At 54.8% G+C, this 21,807-nt stretch overlaps 1 protein-coding gene across 1 annotated transcript in view; it reads right to left on the bottom strand.

Annotated features, from left to right (window-relative positions):
• LOC147118187 (cadherin-11-like) overlaps positions 1–21,807 on the bottom strand; it is a 75,620-nt gene that overhangs the window by 31,601 nt on the left and 22,212 nt on the right. Inside the window, exons 2-3 of the mRNA XM_085984288.1 lie at positions 9,941–10,261; positions 8,708–9,002 (exon numbers count right to left, since the gene is read on the bottom strand). Coding sequence (XP_085840414.1) covers positions 8,708–9,002; positions 9,941–10,099 — 454 coding nt within the window. The 5' untranslated portion in view covers positions 10,100–10,261. The remainder of the gene's footprint in view (positions 1–8,707; positions 9,003–9,940; positions 10,262–21,807) is intronic.

Genomic DNA, 21,807 nt, shown 5'->3' with positions numbered 1-21,807 from the left:
GAATTTCACAGATTTTTTCGCCCAAATTGGCCATTGGGTTTTTTATCTGGTTTTTCGCCTCTCCCGGGAGATCACATGGGTTCGGGTGGATGGAGAGTGATAGAAGATTTGAGGTTAGGATCAGATCAGCCATGATCTTATTGAATGGTGGAGCAGGCTCGAGGGGCCGATTGGCCTACTCCTGCTCCTATTTCTTATGTTCTTATGTTGACCAGGCCCCTGAAGAATCTTAATGGTGCTCTGAAGAGCCTCTTGACCTAGGTCGTTGTAGAGGCACTCCGGGATAACAGTGACATCAGCCCCTGTATCGAGTTTGAATTCAGTCATGTGACCACACAGGCTTAGGGTGATGGTCCACGGCTGGTCCTGCCCATCTCCAATTGACCCCAGGAACGCTATCTCATTGTCGTCGTCCTCTGATATTTCAGCAACCGCAGGCGTGGATCGGCAAACTGCAGCAAAATGTCCCTTTTTCCGTCAATTCCTGCCGCTAACATCTTTGGCTGGACAGATTTGTCTATTGTGTGTACTTCGGCCACACCATCTGCAACTCCGCTTTTGTGGTTGGAAATGTGATCCAGTTTGAGTTCCAGTGCGAGGCCTCTGTACATATTCATGTGGGTCAGTTTGTCTTGATTTGGTAGAAAAATGTTTTTGGGGGGCTGATTGTCCGGGGGCACTTATGGTTTGAATGGACTCCTCTTCCTCATTATCGTAAACTTTCACTCACCGGGAGCTGACTGGTTTCACCGGGAAAGTTAGTTCCATTGACGCGGACAGTCTTTAACATGGGTATTTCGGGTACTTGCCACTTCTGTCACCATGTAATGTGCTCAACCCACGGACACGGGATGTATTCCTTCAGCCATCAACACGAGGCTTCTTTATTCCTTTCCTTCCTCTGTTTACTCTCCATCGCCCCCTACCGAGGCGGAGGGTAACTATCAACACAGCATGAACATCAGAGAATAGCACCAGTCCCTTAACACCACCATCGAAGCCCATCCCTCCAGTCCCTTAACACCACCATCGAAGCCCATCCTTCCAGTCCCCTAACTCTCCCATCGAAGCCCATCCCTCCAGTCCCCTAACTCTCCCATCGAAGCCCATCCCTCCAGTCCCCTAACTCTCCCGTCGAAGCCCATCCCTCCAGTCCCCTAACTCTCCCATCGAAGCCCATCCCTCCAGTCCCCTAACTCTCCCGTCGAAGCCCATCCCTCCAGTCCCCTAACTCTCCCATCGAAGCCCATCCCTCCAGTCCCCTAACTCTCCCATCGAAGCCCATCCCTCCAGTCCCCTAACTCTCCCGTCGAAGCCCATCCCTCCAGTCCCCTAACTCTCCCATCGAAGCCCATCCCTCCAGTCCCCTAACTCTCCCATCGAAGCCCATCCCTCCAGTTCCCTAACTCTCCCATCGAAGCCCATCCCTCCAGTCCCCTAACTCTCCCATCGAAGCCCATCCCTCTAGTCCCCTAACTCTCCCATCGAAGCCCATCCCTCCAGTACCCTAACCCTCCCATCGAAGCCCATCCCTCCAGTCCCCTAACTCTCCCATCGAAGCCCGTTCCTCCAGTCCCCTAACTCTCCCATCGAAGCCCATCCCTCCAGTCCCCTAACTCTCCCATCGAAGCCCATCCCCCCAGTCCCCTAACTCTCCCATCGAAGCCCATCCCTCCAGTCCCCTAACTCTCCCATCGAAGCCCATCCCTCCAGTCCCCTAACTCTCCCATCAAAGCCCATCCCTCCAGTCCCCTAACTCTCCCATCGAAGCCCGTTCCTCCAGTCCCCTAACTCTCCCATCGAAGCCCATCCCCCCAGTCCCCTAACTCTCCCATCGAAGCCCATCCCTCCAGTCCCCTAACTCTCCCATCGAAGCCCATCCCCCCAGTCCCCTAACTCTCCCATCGAAGCCCATCCCTCCAGTCCCCTAACTCTCCCATCGAAGCCCATCCCTCTAGTCCCCTAACTCTCCCATCGAAGCCCATCCCTCCAGTCCCCTAACTCTCCCATCGAAGCCCATCCCTCCAGTCCCCTAACTCTCCCATCGAAGCCCATCCCTCCAGTCCCCTAACTCTCCCATCGAAGCCCATCCCTCCAGTCCCCTAACTCTCCCATCGAAGCCCATCCTTCCAGTCCCCTAACTCTCCCATCGAAGCCCATCCCTCCAGTACCCTAACTCTCCCATCGAAGCCCATCCCTCCAGTCGCCTAACTCTCCCATCGAAGCCCATCCCTCTAGTCCCCTAACTCTCCCATTGAAGCCCATCCCTCCAGTCCCCTAACTCTCCCATCGAAGCCCATCCCTCTAGTCCCCTAACTCTCCCATTGAAGCCCATCCCTCCAGTCGCCTAACTCTCCCATCGAAGCCCATCCCTCCAGTCCCCTAATTCTCCCATCGAAGCCCATCCCTCTAGTCCCCTAACTCTCCCATCGAAGCCCATCCCTCCAGTCCCCTAACTCTCCCATCGAAGCCCATCCCTCCAGTCCCCTAACACTCCCATCGAAGCCCATCCCTCCAGTCCCCTAACTCTCCCATCGAAGCCCATCCCTCCAGTCCCCTAACTCTCCCATCGAAGCCCATCCCTCCAGTCCCCTAACACTCCCATCGAAGCCCATCCCTCCAGTCCCCTAACACTCCCATCGAAGCCCATCCCTCCAGTCCCCTAACTCTCCCATCGAAGCCCATCCCTCCAGTCCCCTAACTCTCCCATCGAAGCCCAATCCCTCCAGTCCCCTAACTCTCCCAACGAAGCCCATTCCTCCAGTCCCCTAACTCTCCCATCGAAGCCCATCCCTCCAGTCCCCTAACTCTCCCATCGAAGCCCATCCTCCAGTCCCCTAACTCTCCCATCGAAGCCCATCCCTCCAGTCCCCTAACTCTCCCAACGAAGCCCATTCCTCCAGTCCCCTAACTCTCCCAACGAAGCCCATTCCTCCAGTCCCCTAACTCTCCCATCGAAGCCCATCCCTCTAGATCCCTAACTCTCCCATCGAAGCCCATCCCCCCAGTCCCCTAACTCTCCCATCGAAGCCCATCCCTCCAGTCCCCTAACTCTCCCATCGAAGCCCATCCCTCCAGTCCCCTAACTCTCCCATCGAAGCCCATCCCTCTACTCCCCTAACTCTCCCATCGAAGCCCATCCCTCTAGTCCCCTAACTCTCCCATCGAAGCCCATCCCTCTAGTCCCCTAACTCTCCCATCGAAGCCCATCCCTCCAGTCCCCTAACTCTCCCATCGAAGCCCATCCCTCCAGTCCCCTAACTCTCCCATCGAAGCCCATCCCTCCAGTCCCCTAATTCTCCCATCGAAGCCCATCCCTCTAGTCCCCTAACTCTCCCATCGAAGCCCATCCCTCCAGTCCCCTAACTCTCCCATCGAAGCCCAATCCTCTAGTCCCCTAACTCTCCCATCGAAGCCCATCCCTCCAGTCCCCTAACTCTCCCATCGAAGCTCATCCCTCTAGTCCCCTAACTCTCCCATCGAAGCCCAATCCTCCAGTCCCCTAACTCTCCCATCGAAGCCCATCCCTCCAGTCCCCTAACTCTCCCATCGAAGCCCATCCCTCTAGTCCCCTAACTCTCCCATCGAAGCCCATCCCTCCCATCCCCTAACTCTCCCATCGAAGACCATCCCTCCAGTCCCCTAACTCTCCCATCGAAGCCCATCCCTCCAATCCCCTAACTCTCCCATCGAAGCCCATCCCTCCAGTCCCCTAACTCTCCCATCGAAGCCCATCCCTCCAGTCCCCTAACACTCCCATCGAAGCCCATCCCTCCAGTCCCCTAACTCTCCCATCGAAGCCCATCCCTCCAGTCCCCTAACTCTCCCAACGAAGCCCATTCCTCCAGTCCCCTAACTCTCCCATCGAAGCCCATCCCTCTAGTCCCCTAACTCTCCCATCGAAGCCCATCCCTCTAGTCCCCTAACTCTCCCATCGAAGCCCATCCCTCTAGTCCCCTAACTCTCCCAACGAAGCCCATCCCTCCAGTCCCCTAACTCTCCCATCGAAGCCCATCCCTCTAGTCCCCTAACTCTCCCATCGAAGCCCATCCCTCTAGTCCCCTAACTCTCCCATCGAAGCCCATCCCTCCAGTCCCCTAACTCTCCCATCGAAGCCCATCCCTCTAGTCCCCTAACTCTCCCATCGAAGCCCATCCCTCTAGTCCCCTAACTCTCCCATCGAAGCCCATCCCTCTAGTCCCCTAACTCTCCCATCGAAGCCCATCCCTCCAGTCCCCTAACTCTCCCATCGAAGCCCATCCCTCCAGTCCCCTAACTCTCCCATCGAAGCCCATCCCTCCAGTCCCCTAACTCTCCCATCGAAGCCCATCCCTCTAGTCCCCTAACTCTCCCATTGAAGCCCATCCCTCTAGTCCCCTAACTCTCCCATCGAAGCCCATCCCTCTAGTCCCCTAACTCTCCCATCGAAGCCCATCCCTCTAGTCCCCTAACTCTCCCATCGAAGCCCATCCCTCCAGTCCCCTAACTCTCCCATCGAAGCCCATCCCTCCAGTCCCCTAACTCTCCCATCGAAGCCCATCCCTCCAGTCCCCTAACTCGCCCATCGAACCCCATCCCTCTAGTCCCCTAACTCTCCCTTCGAAGCCCATCCCTCTAGTCCCCTAACTCTCCCATCGAAGCCCATCCCTCCAGTCCCCTAACTCTCCCATCGAAGCCCATTCCTCCAGTCCCCTAACTCTCCCATCGAAGCCCATCCCTCTAGTCCCCTAACTCTCCCATCGAAGCCCATCCCTCCAGTCCCCTAACTCTCCCATCGAAGCCCATCCCTCCAGTCCCCTAACTCTCCCATCGAAGCCCATCCCTCTAGTCCCCTAACTCTCCCATCGAAGCCCATTCCTCCAGTCCCCTAACTCTTCCATCGAAGCCTATCCCTCCAGTCCCCTAACTCTCCCATCGAACCCCATCCCTCTAGTCCCCGAAGTCTCCCATCGAAGCCCATCCCTCTAGTCCCCTAACTCTCCCATCGAAGCCCATCCCTCCAGTCCCCTAACTCTCTCATCGAAGCCCATCCCTCCAGTCCCCTAACTCTCCCATCGAAGCCCATCCCTCCAGTCCCCTAACTCTCCCATCGAAGCCCATCCCTCCAGTCCCCTAACTCTCCCATCGAAGCCCATCCCTCTAGTCCCCTAACTCTCCCATCGAAGCCCATTCCTCCAGTCCCCTAACTCTTCCATCGAAGCCCATCCCTCCAGTCCCCTAACTCTCCCATCGAAGCCCATCCCTCTAGTCCCCTAACTCTCCCTTCGAAGCCCATCCCTCTAGTCCCCTAACTCTCCCATCGAAGCCCATCCCTCCAGTCCCCTAACTCTCCCATCGAAGCCCATCCCTCCAGTCCCCTAACTCTCCCATCGAAGCCCATCCCTCCAGTCCCCTAACTCTCCCATCGAAGCCCGTCCCCAAACTCTCCCATCGAAGCCCATCACTCCAGTCCCCTAACTCTCCCATCGAAGCCCATCCCTCCAGTCCCCTAACTCTCCCATCGAAGCCCATCCTCCAGTCCCCTAACTCTCCCATCGAAGCCCATCCCCCCAGTACCGTAACTCTCCCATCGAAGCCCATCCCTCTAGTCCCCTAAATCTCCCAACGAAGATCATCCCTCCAGTCCCCTAACTCTCCCATCGAAGCTCATCCCTCTAGTCAACTAACTCTCCCATCGAAGCCCATCCCTCCAGTCCCCTAACTCACTCATTGAATCCCATCCCTCCAGTCCCCTAACTCTCCCATCGAAGCCCATCCCTCCAGTCCCCTAACTCTCCCATCGAAGCCCATCCCTCCAGTCCCCTAACTCACTCATTGAATCCCATCCCTCTAGTCCCCTAACTCTCCCATTGAAGCCCATCCCTCTAGTCCCCTAACTCTCCCATTGAAGCCCATCCCTCCAGTCCCCTAACTCTCCCATTGAAGCCCATCCCTCCAGTCCCACAACTCTCCCATTGAAGCCCATCCCTCCAGTCCCCTAACTCTCCCATTGAATCCCATCCCTCCAGTCCCCTAACTCTCCCATTGAAGCCCATCCCTCCAGTCCCCTAACTCTCCCATCGAAGCCCATCCCTCTAGTCCCCTAACTCTCCCATTGAATCCCATCCCTCCAGTCCCCTAACTCTCCCATTGAAGCCCATCCCTCCAGTCCCCTAACTCTCCCATCGAAGCCCATCCCTCCAGTCCCACAACTCTCCCATTGAAGCCCATCCCTCTAGTCCCCTAACTCTCCCATGGAAGCCCATCTCTCCAGTCCCCTAACTCTCCCATCGAACCCCATCCCTCTAGTCCCCTAACTCTCCCTTCGAAGCCCATCCCTCTAGTCCCCTAACTCTCCCTTCGAAACCCATCCCTCCCCTAACTCTCTCATCGAAGCCCATCCCTCCAGTCCCCTAACTCTCCCATCGAAGCCCATCCTCCAGTCCCCTAACTCTCCCATCGAAGCTCATCCCTCTAATCTCCTAACTCTCCCATAGAAGCCCATCCTTCTAGTTCCCTAACTCTCCCACTGAAGCCCATCCTCTAGTCCCCTAACTCTCCCATTGAGGCCCATCCCTCTAGTCCCCTAACTCTCCCTTCGAAGCCCATCCCTCTAGTCCCCTAACTCTCCCATTGAAGCCCATCCCTCTAGTCCCCTAACTCTCCCATTGAAGCCCATCCCTCTAGTCCCCTAACTCTCCCATGGAAGCCCATCCCTCTAGTCCCCTAACTCTCCCATCAAAGCCCATCCCTCTAGTCCCCTAACTCTCCCATCGAAGCCCATCCCTCTAGTCCCCTAACTCTCCCATCGAAGCCCATCCCTCTAGTCCCCTAACTCTCCCATCAAAGCCCATCCCTCTAGTCCCCTAACTCTCCCATTGAAGCCCATCCCTCCAGTCCCCTAACTCTCCCATCGAAGCCCATCCCTCTAGTCCCCTAACTCTCCCATCGAAGCCCATCCCTCTAGTCCCCTAACTCTCCCATTGAAGCCCATCCCTCTAGTCCCCTAACTCTCCCATTGAAGCCCATCCCTCTAGTCCCCTAACTCTCCCATCGAAGCCCATCCCTCTAGTCCCCTAACTCTCCCATCGAAGCCCATCCCTCTAGTCCCCTAACTCTCCCATTGAAGCCCATCCCTCTAGTCCCCTAACTCTCCCATCAAAGCCCATCCCTCTAGTCCCCTAACTCTCCCATTGAAGCCCATCCCTCTAGTCCCCTAACTCTCCCATCGAAGCCCATCCCTCTAGTCCCCTAACTCTCCCATTGAAGCCCATCCCTCTAGTCCCCTAACTCTCCCATGGAAGCCCATCTCTCCAGTCCCCTAACTCTCCCATCGAACCCCATCCCTCTAGTCCCCTAACTCTCCCTTCGAAGCCCATCCCTCTAGTCCCCTATCTCTCCCTTCGAAACCCATCCCTCCCCTAACTCTCTCATCGAAGCCCATCCCTCCAGTCCCCTAACTCTCCCATCGAAGCCCATCCTCCAGTCCCCTAACTCTCCCATCGAAGCTCATCCCTCTAATCTCCTAACTCTCCCATAGAAGCCCATCCTTCTAGTTCCCTAACTCTCCCACTGAAGCCCATCCTCTAGTCCCCTAACTCTCCCATTGAGGCCCATCCCTCTAGTCCCCTAACTCTCCCTTCGAAGCCCATCCCTCTAGTCCCCTAACTCTCCCATCGAAGCCCATCCCTCTAGTCCCCTAACTCTCCCATTGAAGCCCATCCCTCTAGTCCCCTAACTCTCCCATGGAAGCCCATCCCTCTAGTCCCCTAACTCTCCCATCAAAGCCCATCCCTCTAGTCCCCTAACTCTCCCATCGAAGCCCATCCCTCTAGTCCCCTAACTCTCCCATCGAAGCCCATCCCTCTAGTCCCCTAACTCTCCCATCAAAGCCCATCCCTCTAGTCCCCTAACTCTCCCATTGAAGCCCATCCCTCTAGTCCCCTAACTCTCCCATCGAAGCCCATCCCTCTAGTCCCCTAACTCTCCCATTGAAGCCCATCCCTCTAGTCCCCTAACTCTCCCATTGAAGCCCATCCCTCTAGTCCCCTAACTCTCCCATCGAAGCCCATCCCTCTAGTCCCCTAACTCTCCCATCGAAGCCCATCCCTCTAGTCCCCTAACTCTCCCATTGAAGCCCATCCCTCTAGTCCCCTAACTCTCCCATCAAAGCCCATCCCTCTAGTCCCCTAACTCTCCCATTGAAGCCCATCCCTCTAGTCCCCTAACTCTCCCATCGAAGCCCATCCCTCCAGTCCCCTAACTCTCCCATCGAAGCCCATCCCTCTAGTCCCCTAACTCTCCCATTGAAGCCCATCCCTCCAGTACCCTAACTCTCCCATTGAAGCCCATCCCTCCAGTCCCACAACTCTCCCATTGAAGCCCATCCCTCCAGTCCCCTAACTCTCCCATCGAAGCCCATCCCTCCAGTCCCCTAACTCTCCCATTGAAGCCCATCCCTCCAGTCCCCTAACTCTCCCATCGAAGCCCATCCCTCTAGTCCCCTAACTCTCCCATTGAAGCCCATCCCTCCAGTACCCTAACTCTCCCATTGAAGCCCATCCCTCCAGTCCCACAACTCTCCCATTGAAGCCCATCCCTCCAGTCCCCTAACTCTCCCATTGAAGCCCATCCCTCCAGTCCCCTAACTCTCCCATTGAAGCCCATCCCTCCCGTCCCAGAGCCCACCCACCGATGTTGGAGATGCCCCTCCCGAATCCCCACCTACCCACGTCCGACATCTCAGGGACGGTTGCATGATAAGGTCCGTGGAGGAAGGCGGGAGGGTTGTCGTTGATGTCCTGGACTTTGATGAGGAACTGGGAAGGGGGCTCCAGAGGTCGGCCAGTCTGCCGGTCCAGGGCCTGGGCCAAGAGTTGGTACTGGGCCTTCTCCTCACGGTCCAGGCTCTTGGTGAGGTGGACATCGCCGGACTTGTCGTCAATGACGAACGCGGTCCCTGCCCCTTCTCCGCTCAGGATGTACTTGATGTGTCCATCACCACCATCTGCGTTTGTGTGGAGCTACGTGACGAGAGAGAGAGAGAGTGAGCATGACTCCGTGGAGATTGGCAACCCTCCCCAGCCTCCAAATTTCAGGCCACAGGTCAGATGGGGTAGGGAGTCTAAATAGGTGGGGTCACCTAGAGATCAATTGTCACATCTTTCAAAGTTCGGGCCAAAGGTCTGAAGGGGGAAAGGAGGTCTAAATAGGTGGGGTCACCTAGAGATCAATTGTCATGTCTTTCAAATTTCGGGCCCCAAGGGGGAAGGGGGTCTAAATAGGTGGAGTCACCTGGAGATCAATTGTCACATCGTTCAAAGTTCGGGCCCCAGATCTGAAGGGTGAAAGGAGGTCAAAATAGGTGGGGTCACCTAGAGATCAATTGTCGCATCTTTTAATTGGCAAGGAGAAGTTGACAGTTTACAAGGTATCATTGGCGGTTTTCTTTGATGGGGTTTGAGGGGAAACGGAAATGGGTGTAAATCCACGCTGCATAAATTAAAAGTCTTGCATGGGCTGTGCACGTCCTGTCCCCGTCACAATTACTTCCTACCGCACTTGAGCAGTCACACCACAGTGTAGCCTTTGGCTCACCATCAGCAATGCACGGGAGGTCTCGCGATCCATCAGGTTTTAGATGTCATGCTAACTCAGCCGCAAAAAACAATCTTAATAATATGACACAAATCAAAGAGAGAACGAAAGCCAGGCATTTTGATGCTGCGTTCTTCTGACCTGGAGCCCAGAATTTAAAAGAGGTGACAATTGAGCTCTAGGTGACCCCACCTATTCAGACCCCTTCCGCTTCTGATCTAGGGCCCCACATTTACACCTGGGGTTGCAATTTTTTTTTAAAACGCGACAATTGAACTCCAGGTGACCCTCATTGAAGCAATTTGAGCGAGCAGTGGCCGCAGGAAAGGGATGGTTATTCCTGCGGGTGCAGCGCGACACTCACCCGGCCGATCAGCACAGGCTCCGGCCCAATGTACTCCTCGATGACGAAGAACTGGTTCCAGACCCAGCCGCGGCGTTCCCGTCTCGGAAGGGCATCCCCTCCCCCCGCCAGCAGGCCCAGGCCGCCTGCCCAGGCGAGCAGGAGCGGGGCGAGGAGCATGGTTTCTCCCCCCTCCCCTCACGTGCGACGGGCTACGATCCTCGGCCGGTTGGCCAAATCTATCGGGGGAGGGGAGTCCAGACACGTCGAGGGGGGAGGGGCGGGATCTGTGTCCATCTGTCCCGTCGCTGGAGACATGTCCTCCCCCAATAGAAAACGCGCCTGCAACCACACAAAAGTCGAAGGTTAAAACATGGTGGACAATTCAACCCCATCCCAGCCCTCCAGCTTCATAGTCTGGGATCTTGCTATTCACCTCTCCTCTCCCATCGGAGAGAGAGAGAGAGATGAGCCATTCATCTGCCTCTAGATGAGGCTGGGTTTGACCCCCCCTGGGGTCATCGGCGGGTGAAAGGTCAGAACGTGACCCAGCTGTGTGTCCGTCAAAAGGCCCTCTACTCTCCAAAGTCTCCCATTGGGTTTCCGCTAATGCCAATTAGGAAGGCAAATGGCTTGTTGGCCTTTATTGCAAGGGGGTTGGAGTATAAGAGTGAGGAAGTCTTGCTACAATTGTACATGGCCTTGGTGAGACCACACCTGGAGTACTGTGCACAGTTTTGGTCTCCTTATCTGAGGAAGGATATACTTGCCTTGGAGGCGGTGCAACGAAGGTTCACTAGATTGATTCCTGGGAGGAGAGGGCTGTCCTATGAGGAGAGATTGTGTAGATTGGGCCGATACTCTCTGGAGTTTAGAAGAATGAGAGGTGATCTCATTGAAACATACAAGATTCTGAGGGGGATTGACAGGGTAGATGCCGAGAGGTTGTTTCCCCCTGGCTGGAGTGTCTAGAACTAGGGGGCGTAGTCTCAGGATAAGGGGTCGGCCATTGAAGACTGAGATGAGGAGGAACTTCTTCACTCAGAGGGTTGTGAATCTTTGGAACTCTCTACCCCAGAGGGCTGTGGATGCTGAGTCGATGATTGCGATCGATAAATTTTTGGATACTGAGGGAATCAAGGGACATGGAGATCGGGCAGGAAAGAGGAGTTGAGGTTGAAGATCAGTGCGGCGCTCCCTCAGTACTGACCCTCCGACAGTGCGGCGCTCCCTCAGTACTGCCCCTCCGACAGTGCGGCGCGCCCTCAGTACTGCCCCTCCGACAGTGCGGCGCTCCCTCAGTACTGCCCCTCCGACAGTGCGGCGCTCCCTCAGTACTGCCCCTCCGACAGTGCGGCGCTCCCTCAGTACTGCCCCTCTGACAGTGCGGCGCTCCCTCAGTACTGCCCCTCCGAGAGTGCGGCACTCCCTCAGTACTGCTCCTCCGACAGTGCGGCACTCCCTCACTACTGACCCTCCGACAGTGCGGAGCTCCCTCAGTACTGCCCCTCCGACAGTGTGGCGCACCCTCAGTACTGCCCCTCCGACAGTGCGGCGCTCCCTCAGTACTGCCCCTCCGACAGTGCAGCGCTCCCTCAGTACTGCCCCTCCGACAGTGCAGCCCTCCCTCAGTACCGCCCCTCCGACAGTGCGGCACGCCCTCACTACTGACCCTCCGACAATGCGGAGCTCCCTCAGTACTGCCCCTCCGACAGTGCAGCGTTCCCTCAGTACTGCCCCTCCGACAGTGCGGCGCTCCCTCAGTACTGCCCTTCCGACAGTGCGGCGCTCCCTCAGTACTGCCCCTCCGACAGTGCAGCGCTCCCTCAGTACTGCCCCTCCGACAGTGCGGCGCTCCCTCAGTACTGCCCCTCCGACAGTGTGGCGCTCCCTCAGTACTGCCCCTCCGACAGCGCAGCACTCGCTCAGTACTCCCCCTCCGACAGTGCGGCGCTCCCTCAGTACTGCCCCTCCAACAGTGCGGCGCTCCCTCAGTACTGCCCCTCCAACAGTGCAGCGCTCCCTCAGTACTGCCCCTCCGACAGTGCGGCACTCCCTCACTACTGCCCCTCCGACAGTGTTTCGCTCCCTCAGTACTGCCCCTCCGACAGTGCGGCGCTCCCTCAGTACTGCCCCTCCGACAGCGCAGCACTCGCTCAGTACTCCCCCTCCGACAGTGCGGCGCTCCCTCAGTACTGCCCCTCCGACAGTGCATAAGAACATAAGAAATAGGAGCAGGAGTCGGCCATTCGGCCCCTCGAGCCTGCTCCGCCATTCAATGAGATCATGGCTGATCTGATCTTGGCCTCAACTCCACTTCCCCGCCCGCTCCCCATAACCCGCGACTCCCCTGTAGCTCAAATATCTGTCTATCTCCGCCTTGAATATGTTCAGTGACTCCTCCTCCACAGCTCTCTGGGGTAGAGAATTCCAAAGGTTCACGGCCCTCTGAGAGAAGAAATTCCTCCTCATCTCCATCTTAAATGGATGCCCCCTTATTCTGAAACTATGCCCCTTAGTTCTAGATACCCCCATGAGGGGAAACATCCTCTCTGCATCCACCCTGTCAATCCCCCTCAGAATCTTACATGTTTCAATAAGATCCCCTCTCATTCTTCGAAACTCCAATGAGTATAGGCCCTGATGTGCCTCAATGAATCCGAGACTCAACGTTAACGGAGCAAAGCAAGGCTTTTATTAACTCAGAAAGTAATACACAGTGGAGAAGTGTCTCTCATCCAGAGGTCTGCTGTACTGCCTGTGAGACACGCTGGGGCCTGCTTAAGTAGGGGCCAGGTATGGGCGGAGCCCTACACACAATACAATACAGGTAAGGAAATGAAACTGAAACTAAACTCCCCTGCTTGTCACAGTCACAGGCACAATCCAACACAGAGAATACAGAGTGCCTGATGAATGGCATAGAATACAGAGTGCCTGATGAATGGCATATTTCATCACAGGCTCAACCTGCTCAACCTTTCCTCATAAGACAGGAATCAACCCAGTGAACCTTCTCTGAACTGTCTCCAATGCAAGTGTATCCCTCCTTAAATAAGGCGACGAAAACTGTGCGCAGTACTCCAGGTGTTGTCTCGCTGATGACTGCACACTGTTCAGCACCATTCGAGACTCGTCCGATACTGACGCAGTCCGTGTCCATATATGCAGCAAGACCTGGACAACATTCAGACTTGGGCTGACAAGTGGCAAGTAACATTCGCACCACACAAGTGCCAGGCAATGACCATCTCCAACAAGCGAGACGCTAACCATCTCCCCTTGACATTCAATGGCATTACCATCGCTGAATCCCCCACTATCAACATCCTGGGGGTTACCATTGGTCAGAAACTGAACTGGACCAGCCATATAAATACTGTGGCTACAAGAGCAGGTCAGAGGCTGGGAATTCTGCGGCGAGTGTCTCACCTCCTGACTCCCCAAAGCCTTTCCACCATCTACAAGGCACAAGTCAGGAGTGTGATGGAATACTCTCCACTTGCCTGGATGAGTGCAGCTCCAACAACACTCAAGAAGCTCGACACCATTCAGGATAAAGCAGCCCGCTTGATTGGCACTCCATCCATCACCTTCAACATTCACTCCCTCCACCACCGGCGCACCGTGGCTGCAGTGTGTACCATCTACAAGATGCACTGCAGCAACTCGCCAAAGCTCCTTCAACAGCACCTTCCAAACCCGTGAGCTCTACCACCTAGAAGGACAAGGGCAGCAGACGCATGGGAACATCACCACCTACAAGTTCCCCTCCAAGCCACACACCATCCTGACTTGGACCTGTATCGTCGTTCCTTCACTGTCGCTGGGCCAAAACCCTGGAACTCCCTAACAGCATTGTGGGTGTACCTACACCATATGGACTGCAGCGGTTCAAGAAGGCGGCTCACCACCACCTTCTCAAGGGCAATTAGGGATGGGCACTAAATGCAGGCCTAGCCAGCGACACCCACATTCCATCAAAGAATTAAAAAAAACCCTGTACAGTTGTAGCAGGACATCCTTACTTATATACTCCAACCCCCTTTGCAATATCAAATCAAATCAAATCAAATCAACTTTTATTGTCATTGTTAGTGCACAAGTGCAGTACAACGAAATGTAGGCTTGCGGCTCCCGAGAGTGTACATTTAGATTAAGACATTTAAACATTCAACATACATTTGGCTTGTAATACATTAACATAAACATAACCATAATAAAGTGCATTGGCAGATGTGCAGGCTTTAGTGTTTATTTGTGGAGTTCAGTAGGATGACAGCCCTGGGAAAGAAGCTGTTCCTAAATCTGGTCGTTCGGGCGCGAATGCATCTGTAGCGTCTCCCAGATGGCAGGAGGGTGAACAGACTGTGGCTGGGGTGGGTAGGGTCTTTGATGATGGACCGTGACCTCCGTAGAGAGCGTAGGCAGGCCAACATTCCATTTGCCTTCCTAATTACTTGCTGTACCTGCGTGCTAACTTTTTGTTTTTCATGTACGAGGACCCCCAGATCCCTCTGTACCGCAGCGTTCTGTAGCCTCTCTCCATAATTTGCGTTTTTATTCTTCCTATCAAAGTGGATAACCTCCCATTTTCCCACATTATACTCCATCTGCCAATTTTTTGCCCACTCACTTAACCGATCTATATCCCTTTGCAGATTGTTTGCGCCCTCCTCACAACTTGCTTTCCCACCCATCTTTGTATCATCAGCAAATTTGGCAACAGTACACTCGGACGCTTCATCCAAGTCGTTAATGTAGATTGTAAATAGTTGGGGCCCCAGCACCGATCCTTGTGGCATCGCACTAGTTACAGTTTGCCAACCGGAAAATGATCCATCCATTCCGGCTCTCTGCTTTCTGTTAGTTAGCCAATTCTCTATCCACGCTAATATATTACCCCCAACCCCGTGAACTCTTATCTTGTGCGGTAACCTTTTATGTGGCACCTTATTGAATACCTTGTGGAAATCCAAATACACTACATCTACTGGTTACCCTTTATCCACCCTGCTCGTTACCTCCTCCAAGAACTCTAGTCAATTTGTCAAACATGATTTCCCTTTCATAAAACCATGTTGACTCTGTTTGACTGTATTATGATTTTCTAAATGTCCTGCTATTACTTCCTGAATAAAAGATTCCAGTATTTTCCCCAATGACAGATGTTAGGCTAACTGGCCTATAGATTCCTGCTTTCTGTCTCCCTCCTTTCTTATATAAGAAGTCACACAACACCAGGTTATAGTCCAACAGCTTTATTTGAAATCACAAGCTTTCGGAGCTTCGGCGAGGGTGACCTGAGGCTGCTGGTTGGCGCAGTGGACCGCAGGCGCCATATCCTCTTCCCTGAGGGTGGCAGGAGGCCGCTGCCCGCCGAATATCGGAAAGCATGGAGGGATGTGGCAAACAGGGTCATGTCCAACAGCGTGGTTGGCAGGACACCAACCCAGTGCCGGAAAAAATTCAACGACCTCACTCGGGTTGTCAGGGTGAGTACCCTTTCCAGTATCCTCCTCATCCCTGCATGTGCACCTCACTTTATGGCCAAACAGGTCTGAAAGCCCTAATGGCCAGCCCTCATCCAGCAGCTATGGGACTGTCATGAAAAGCATTTGCGCAATCAGTACTTTAGACACTGTCAGGGCTATTCGACCATGGGAGGCAGTGCGGGCAAGATCAGGGCTTGACACTGTCAGGGCTATTCGACCATGGGAGGCAGTGCGGGCAAGATCAGGGCTTGACACTGTCAGGGCTAATCGACCATGGGAGACAGTGCGGGCAAGATCAGGGCTTGACACTGTCAGGGCTAATCGACCATGGGAGGCAGTGCGGGCAAGATCAGGGCTTGACACTGTCAGGGCTAATCGACCATGGGAGGCAGTGCGGGCAAGATCAGGGCTTGACACTGTACTTAGAGGCGGTCCTTTCTCTTGCAGGCCAAGCTGGCGCATAACAGAAGACAGCAGCGACAGACCGGGGGAGGCCGTCCTGACCTGAAACAGCTGAGCGACCTCGAGCAGCGAGTGGAGCGGATCATGGCAGGCCGGCTGAGTGGCCCCGTCGCCACTGGAGATGCTGACCCTGTTCTGGGCACCAATGGTAAGGTCATCACCTTTTTGACCTCTCCCTTGCCACTTGCGCCTCACACCAGCATCCTTTGCCACTATCGAACCAATGCAGTGCACAGCAGCACTCATGCCTCCCTCGTTGCTGCCCTGTCCTCACTCTAAAGCAACTCTTGTGCCTCCCTGCTTTCAGATGGTGACTCGCCAGGTGAGGAGGCGGCCCCTCAAGCTGGCACTGTGTCCGAGTCAGACATAGAGGAGGAGGAAGAGGAAGCCAGCCCACCAGGGACACCCTCAGCCGAGGCAGCCCATGGCCATGATGGTGACACGTCTTCCCTGGAGGGGAGCAGGGGGGAAGGGTCGGAGGATAGTGAAGCTCCGGGGACCAGCGGGCTGCAGCAACGCGGGAGGGGTGGGGAAGCTTGGCGGCCTTCTCCCCGGAGGGGGAGTGCGGCCTCCAGTCCTGCTACGGTGAGCGCAGAGGAGGTGCGGCTCCTAACGGAAATGGGCGCCCAGGCTGAGCGCAGGCACACTGAGCTCATGGCTGCAGTGGCAAGGATGCCTGACTCCATAGAGTCACTGTCAAGGAGTGTGCAGGAATTCGGGGCAGCACAGGCCAGGAGTCTGCAACAATTCAGTGCAGCACAGGCCAGGAGTCTGCAGGACATCGCGGCAGCACAGGCTAGGAGTCAGCAGGACTTCGCTGCTTCACAGGCGGCTTCTAGCCAAGTGCTCAGTCGTGCCGTGCATTCACTGGCTGCTGTCATGCAGACACAGACAAGGGCCACACGGGCACTAAATGCTGCCACACTCGCTGGATCGGCCAGGCATCGCCGGGGCACTCGCTGTGCCGCAGCAGCCCAGCAGTCTGTGCTTCAGCAGATTGCTGCGCATGCTGCAGTGCTGGCCCGTGCGCGTGCCAATGTCTCAGCCGACCAGGGAGTGCCTGTGATCTGTCAGGTTGGCAGCATTCCTGCAGCCAAAACTGTCACTCCTCCATTGCAGCTGCCACCAGCTGTTGGACAGACTGCTGCCGCCCAAGCAGAGTTGGAGCAGTCAGCAGCCGACCCCTCCAGGCCCAGAGCTGGTCCAGGCCGACCCCCAAGGGCATCTGCCGTCTCACCACCAGACCCTCAGCAGCCTTCCCCCAGCCTTGCTGCAGCCACTGGGGTCCCATTGAGGAGGAGCTGCAGGGCGGGACGGGGCCAGTCACGGAAGTGAAACGGATCACCCTCGCAGGGGAAAAAGTAGAAGGTGTGGCCAAATGTTTTGTTTTACTTATAAAAGCCGAGACTGGTGTATTTGTTTCATATTTAAAGGCCGAGACTGGTGTATTTGTTTCATATTTAAAGGCCGAGACTGGTGTATTTGTGTTTTTGGGGGGGGTTTCTCTCCATTAGTTTGTCATGTGGGAAGGGCACAGAGGTATCATAGTAAAAAAATTTCTTAAATCGCACTGTCCATGCTTTCTTTTGGAAGTCCTGGTTGCCCTGCTCGGCTGAGGGCTTGTGGAGCGGGTACATTCATCTTCTGCATTCCCTGAGAGGGGGCCTAGAACCGACGTGCAATAAGCCGCCGACGGGCAGCCCTTGCACTTTCTGCCTCCCTCCTGTGCTGGTCCTCCTCCTCCTCCTCCTCCTCTGGTGGTCCTCCAATGTCTGCTGGCAGTGGCTGAGTCCTGCGGATAGCCAGGTTGTGCAGCATGCAGCACACGACAACGAAATGGGAGACTCGCTCAGGCGAGTACTGTAGGGCTCCCCCGGAACGATCCAGACAGCGGAACCGTTGCTTCAGCAAGCCGATTGTTTGCTCAATGATGTTCCTGGTTGCTTGATGGCTGTCATTGTATCGCTCTTCAGCAGGGGTGCTGGGCGCACGGAGCGGGGTCATCAGCCAGGTGCACAAAGGATAGCCTTTGTCCCCGAGAAGCCATCCTCGTGGGTGAGGCTGGGCCTCGAACATGTCTGCCACAGAAGTCTGGCGCAGGATGAAGGCATCGTGGCTGCTGTCTGGAAAGCGGGCATTGACAGCTAGGATGAGCTGCCTGTGGTCACACACCAACTGCACGTTGAGCGAATGGTAGCCCTTCCGGTTGCGGTAATCCTCGGCATTCTCTAGAGGTGCCCGCAAAGCCACATGCGTGCAGTCAATGGCGCCCTGCACCATGGGGAAGCCCGCTAATGCTGCAAAGCCCATTGCACGCTGTTGCTGCTTGTCAACGGTCATGGGGAAGGAGATGAACTGACGTCTCCTTCTGAAAAGGGCATTGGTCACCTGGCGGATGCAGCAATGTACCGCAAACTGGGAGATGTTGGAAATGTCCCCAGTAGCGGATTGGAAGGAGCCGGTGGCATAGAAGTTGAGAGCCACCGTCACCTTCACTGCCACCGACAGAGACGTCCTGCTCCTCAGCTGTGGCTGCAGATCTCCGTGAAGCAGGTGGCAGATCTCAGTGACCACCGCCCTTCTGAATCGCAGCCTCCGAACACACTGCTCCTCAGACATGTTCAGATATGAGAACTGCTGGCGGTATACCCTGGGTGGGTAAGGCCTCCTTTGCCGACGCCTGTTGCCCCTTCTCCGTCTGGCCATGGCTGGCACTCTCTCACGGCGTCTCCGAGCCCTTTGAATGCAGTGGAGAAGCCCAACGTTTTCACCCATTGCAGCCCCCATTATATGTTTCCAATCAATGCTATGACTCTGAAGTTAAAGACAAGTGCAAAGCTGTGGCCTGAAGCCACAAGTACCTGTGCGAGTGTTGAGCCAAACCAGAAAGCTCTCTACCTTTGTCTCTCTCCAAAGATCCGTCTCTCACAAAGAAGGAGTGGTGCAAAATGGCTGCCATTTATACTGCAGGAGGAGTCCCCTTTAATTAGCGCCCCCCGCGGCGACTGGGAACCGTTCCCCTCTACCAGTCGCTAGGGGCGCCAGGTGCACAATAGGCCGGCGCCACTGAATTTCCGGTTTGGGGCGCACAAAGGGCGTTGCACCATGAAATGATGTCAGGATCTGCGCGCGCAGCTCAGCGCGTGCAAAGGTTTTGCGCCGCCACTAAATCTTAACTGAAGTTCGCGAGAGGCGCAGATCGCGCTCCGCCTGGGCGCTAGCCGCTTAGCACCCCACTTCTCCTCCTCCTAAGGCGCTAGCGGCTGGCGCAAACAACTGAATTTCTAGGCCTTGGTCCGTAGCCTTTGTTGTGTATGTACCTTTAAGAGAGAACTGCTTTTATGCTGTAGTACTGGCAGTGACCACACCTGTATATAAAGCAGTAGCAGGCTTCTGTACTTCAGTTCGGCATACTCTCTGTGCAGTAAACATCTATTATTATCGTTCTCCTGCAGTCCGTGTGTTATTAAGGCGCGGACACTACAGTGGTGACGAGCAGGCTCGAACTCACCTGCAGTACTGTATCACCTCATGGGGATCCATCCCTGGGAAGAAGCTTTTGGAGGTCGAAGCCAGAGCAACGGGCGTCGACCGGGGGCAACCGCCCAGTGATCCATCGGAGTCCAGAGAGTTGCAGGGGAAGCTGTGGAGAGCTGGGCCTGGTTCTCCAATCAAGGTGTCCCAGCAAATCGGGCTGGTAGCAGGTAGTGCGCTGACCCTTCCCGGACTGTGGCGGGCTAGAGCTCGGGCGAGCGGCTCTGTAAGGGAGCCGAGCAGCGTCGTCGGGAAGACAGAGAGAGAGGGAGGGTGGAGCGCGCAGGGCGCAGCCGGTGCTCAAGAGTCAGGCGGCGTTGAAAAAGAGACGCGCAGAAAGCCGCGGGGCGCCGCCATTACCTGTTAGAACGCAAGGAGCAGCATTGGCAGCAAGGGGAAGAAGGAAAAGCGCGGGAGGCGCCATTTAAATCCTTTGGGGAAGAAGGAAAAGCGCGGGAGGCGCCATTTTAATCTGTCGGGGAAGAAGGAAAAGCGCGGGAGGCGCCATTTTAAACCACCCAAGATGCCGAAGAGTGGCAGCATCACTGTTTTCGATAACGAAATAGAAGACTGGACCACGTATGTGGAAAGAATTGAAGTGTACTGCAGGGCAAATGAGGTGGCCGCTGAAAAGAAGGCGTCGATATTATTAAATTTGATGGGCGCGAGAACGTACGGCCTATTGCGAAATTTAATTACCCCAGCTAAACCAATGGAGAAAAATTTTGAAGAGATTGTCAATATCTTACAGGAACATCTAAACCCTACACCGCTGCTGATAGCAGAAAGATTCAAGTCCCATAAATGAAACCAGCACAAAGACGAGAGTAATGCTGGCTATCTTACGGAACTACGCAAGTTATCGACACACTGCCAGTTCGGAACAGGACTGGCAGATACCTTAAGGGATAAGTTTGTCTGCGGGCTCCAGAGTGAAGGAATCCAGAAACGACTACTTTCGGAAAAGGACCTTACGCTAGAAAAGGCTTTCAGCGTTGCAGTATCCTACGAAGCAGCAGCACGGGAAGCTGCGGAAATACAACAGAAACCACAAGAATATAGCACTAATGAAATGGCATATGGAGCAGAAAAGTGCTATCGCTGATGCAGAACAACCCATGACCAGAAGGATTGCTGGGCTAAGGACAAAGTATGCAGGCAATGTGGAAAAATGGGACATTTGGGAGTCTGCAGGTCGGGAAAGAAAACCAACACTAAAAGAACTACTAAGGAAAAGTACAAGTACAAAAGATGACGGACAGTAGTTCAGAAGACCAGAGTAGTGACAATGACTCCGGGAGCAGGGGACTAAGTTGTCTAAAGCTACACAACGTGATCGCAAAGGAGGATCACCGAACCATTTGGGTCACCCTCGTGATAGCAGGGTGCCAAGTAAAGATGGAATTGGACACAGGATCAGCCCTAACAGTCATGAGTCGACGAGGCTACAAGCGGCTATTCTCACACATTCCTTTGAAGGATACGTCCATTGTCTTGAAGACATATACGGGGCAAAATGTCTACCCCAGAGGAAAAATAAGGGTGCCGGTAAATACAACGGCAAGGATACACAGCAACTGTATCTATATATACTGCAAGATGGAGGACCACCATTATTGGGACGTGAATGGATCCGAAAAATACAATTGGATTGGCATTCCATTCAGGCACGAACTGTGGCTGACAAAAAAGTACATACACAACAAGAACAACCCCAGCTTCTCCAGTCTATCCACATAACTGAAGTCCCTCATCCCTGGTACCATTCTGGTCAATCTCCCCTTAACCTTCTCTGCTCCAAGGAGAACAACCCCAGCTTCTCCAGTCTCCCCACATCACTGAAGACCCTCATCCCTGGTACCATTCTGGTCAATCTCGCCTTAACCTTCTCTGCTCTAAGGAGAACAATCCCAGCTTCTCCAGTCTCACCACATCACTGAAGTCCCTCATCCCTGGTACCATTCTGGTCAATCTCCCCTTAAACTTCTCTGCTTTAAGGAGAACAATTCCAGCTTCTCCAGTCTCTCCACGTAACTGAAGTCCCTCATCCCTGGTACCATTCTGGTCAATCTCCCCTTAACCTTCTCTGCTCCAAGGAGAACAATCCCAGCTTCTCCAGTCTCTCCACATAACTGAAGTCTCTCGTCCCTGGTACCATTCTGGTCAATCTCCCCTTAACCTTCTCTGCTGTAAGGAGAAAAATCCCAGCTTCTCCAGTCTCTCCACATAACTGAAGTCCCTCATCCCTGGTACCATTCTGGTCAATCTCCCCTTAACCTTCTCTGCTCCAAGGAGAACAACCCCAGCTTCTCCAGTCTCTCCACATAACTGAAGTCCCTCATCCCTGGTACCATTCTGGTCAATCTCCCCTTAACCTTCCCTGCTCTAAGGAGAACA

Source organism: Somniosus microcephalus, chromosome 4 (assembly GCF_052327205.1).
Source record: "Somniosus microcephalus isolate GS21.2 chromosome 4, FLI_Smic_1.0, whole genome shotgun sequence".
NCBI classification, from domain to species: Eukaryota; Metazoa; Chordata; class Chondrichthyes; order Squaliformes; family Somniosidae; genus Somniosus; species Somniosus microcephalus.
This window is presented reverse-complemented; position numbering and strand designations above follow the sequence as displayed.